This window comes from Nicotiana attenuata, unplaced genomic scaffold (assembly GCF_001879085.1).
Source record: "Nicotiana attenuata strain UT unplaced genomic scaffold, NIATTr2, whole genome shotgun sequence".
NCBI lineage: Eukaryota > Viridiplantae > Streptophyta > Magnoliopsida > Solanales > Solanaceae > Nicotiana > Nicotiana attenuata.
The window spans coordinates 56,445-59,526 of NW_017670249.1; the positions used below are offsets into that span (position 1 = coordinate 56,445).

At 32.7% G+C, this 3,082-nt stretch overlaps 1 protein-coding gene across 1 annotated transcript; it reads right to left on the reverse strand.

Moving 5' to 3' along the window:
• LOC109236650 (protein PLANT CADMIUM RESISTANCE 2-like) lies at positions 1 to 3,082 on the reverse strand. Its single transcript, XM_019402841.1, has 4 exons — positions 2,793 to 3,082; positions 1,811 to 1,882; positions 734 to 946; positions 1 to 268 (listed from the first exon to the last, which is right to left on the reverse strand). The coding sequence occupies exons 1-4, from the start codon at positions 3,004 to 3,006 to the stop codon at positions 192 to 194; spliced, it is 576 nt and encodes a 191-aa protein (XP_019258386.1). The 5' UTR covers positions 3,007 to 3,082; the 3' UTR covers positions 1 to 191.

A 3,082-nucleotide genomic window follows, 5' to 3' on the forward strand; every position in this document is an offset into this window, starting at 1 on the left:
TATATAATACACGCTGTAAAGATTTAGTAATTGCAATTGAATACAAAGTATGTCACAAAGTCACTAGCATTAATAAACATGTACAACATTATATTACAAATCTTAGCACTCACAATCCCTTCCCTATAATATTCACTTAATATATTAGATTACAAATCCCTATTGAACCCTCTCTGGCATTTCACATTCCTCTATCTACTCATTCCTCCTTCAACTGTTGGTGGCATAATCAGTCCACGATTTTGCCTCTCCACATTTCCATGCCAACCTGTTCATAAAAAATACACAGAGTTAATAAAAAGACAATTTTGAATTGGTACCTTAGAGACATGGATTAAATTCCCAACGTTTTAAAAAGATTGACACTATTTTTTTATTCGTATGTTTTAAAAAAATTAGCACATTCATATATTTTCTCAGTGGCGGATCCGGGGTTTATAAGTTGTGGGTACTTTACTGATTTTAATGTGAATTTACTGTGATCAAACATGATCATAGTAAGTGCTCCTGGTCAATTATTTAAATTTTTAAGTATTATCTATGAATACATAACACAATTTCGCAAACCCAATGGGTGCTTCAGTACCCACACCTCAATACACAAATCCGCCACTATATTTTTTTAATGCGAAACTTTTATAACGACACAAATGCTATGATTTTTTAACGATCATAAGTTTCAAAAATCAAATTAAAACAAATGAATTGAAACAAAGGGAGTAATTGTGTTTACCAATGGACATATCAACTCCACGATTTTTGAGCTCTCGATACTCTTGACATAAGGCACAAGCTTCACAGAAACAGTGGACCAAGCAATCACCACAAGGGCTTTCTTTCAATAAGTATTGTTGTCTCATCTTGGAACGATAGAAACAAGAGTAAAAACATGGACAACCAGTCACACATATTATTATTGCGTATAGTGCTCCACTTATTCCACAAGCTGCAATATGAAGCAAAAAATTATATTAATTAGTATATGGAAGACAGAAGATTAATAAATTCACGATTTTAAAGTAATACTATACCACTGCTATTTTCTGAAGATGGTATAAATGTGGTATAGAAGTATATGCTTAGTAAATTTCAATTACATGTATATATAGTTCAAGGTGAAAGCAGTAAGTAGTTTACAGCCGGCAGGGTCAGGATTGATTTTAATATTTTTAAGTCATTGGGTTTTGATTAATAATTAGTACATATTTAACGGAATTCTTATGATAATATACGGTGTAGGCCAAAGCTACTGGGTTCGATCGAACTCCACCCCTGGTGATTTATAGAAACTCAAGATTCATGATTTTAAATCTTTATTTAAATACTAATGCATAACTATCCTCCACATACCCTACTTGTGGAACTATACTGGTTCTGTTATTATTGTTATATAAATATAAAGTATTATTATTATTATTAAAAATGGTGCGAATTAATGTTTATGGTCAGGCTAGTTTCTTGCAAGTTCAAGTACAGTTGAATTTAGTGTTTTGTATTAGGTTCCTTTCTATTTTATTAGTCCTGTATTGACTTTACACTCTTAAGAAAACATTTATATTAAAAATTAATTTACTAAATTACCGTTATTAATGGTAAGTAAAATCTTTTCAATAAATCAGTGATTGAGAAATAGGTACTTAATGATAAGGATAAGACTGGAGAAATTAAAAAAAAAAAAAAAAAAAACAATTTAAGAATTGGTCAACACACTTATTCTTCGTACTTTCAATTTTTATCTTTTAAATAAAACCTCAGTATTCAAACGAATAAACATCAAAACAAAAAATAAAAAGATAAATGAAATACTTACAATTAGAACCCTTGTCAATGATCTCAGCTATCTGTCCAAAAGTGATGCATGGACACCAGAAAGTTACGCAACCTGATCAAACAAACAGAAAAAAAGAACTCATGACCCCATAATTCCAAATTTAACAAAGTAAATCGTAATATATTTTATTAATTATATTTACTCCATCCGTCTCAATTTGACTAATTTTTAAAGTTAAATTGGATTAGATCAACTCAATATTATTTGGGCAAAAAGATATTACAACCTTTTTGAACAAATCAATCAAAGAAAATGAAGGGGTAAATCTTAATCATTCATAATGAATTCCAGATCAATGAACTAGAGAAAGAATTGCATACGAAGAGAAGTGAAGATAAACGATCTCATTGAAACTTCTTAATATTGTTCTCACTTATCAATGGAATAGAACTTATTACTGATTACATCGATCGCTCAGGATCATTTCACTCATTTTTCTGTATTTCCTAGTTACAGAGAGGAGGCAGATGGAGAATATGAGAGATATTTTCCCTCGAAGAAGCCCCCCCTCCTGTGAGATTTTTTACCATCCTATATATACAGCCCTGGATCTCCGGCTATGTGGCTTATCCGACGCTTCTTCTATGTCTCACGTTCATCGGTCGTTTGCTGGAGGTCGTCCGTTACTGCTTCGACGAAAGTCGTGAGGGCAGGATACGGAACACTCCGTGTCGATCTTCTTTACTTTGCAGTCCGTGAGTGGGGCGTCGGTCAGTCCGACCGTGGTGGTCAGATTTTGACCAATACAAATATGTTAAAACTAAAATTATATATTCAAAAATTATAAAAAAAAAAGATATATAAGTTGCAATATAATCATGTCTAATGAAACTACTACATTTTAAAATATTTGTCAAAGTTCATATTGTTTTTATTTCGATAGCCAAAAATGTCACCAAATTGAAACAAAGGAAGTAACAAACACGAAAAAAACAGTAATTTAAATATCATATGAACTTACAATTCTTGGGGTCGGACATACAGTCACATAAACCAGTTGACCATGGAACATGATTCCTCTTTTTCCGATACATGGCCAGCGGCGGATCGACGGACTCCACGTACAACTGGCCTTTAGAGCTGACCGGAACACCGGTCTGCGGCGGCGGAGTTTCGTCGCCATATGAAGATGAAAACTTGTGGTATTGATCACTTGAACTTGTTGAAGAATTCATAATGATTTCAGAAATGAAGAAATGAGGGAGCTGAGAATTCTTGGTTTGGATAAAAGAAAGTGGAGTATTTGACTAA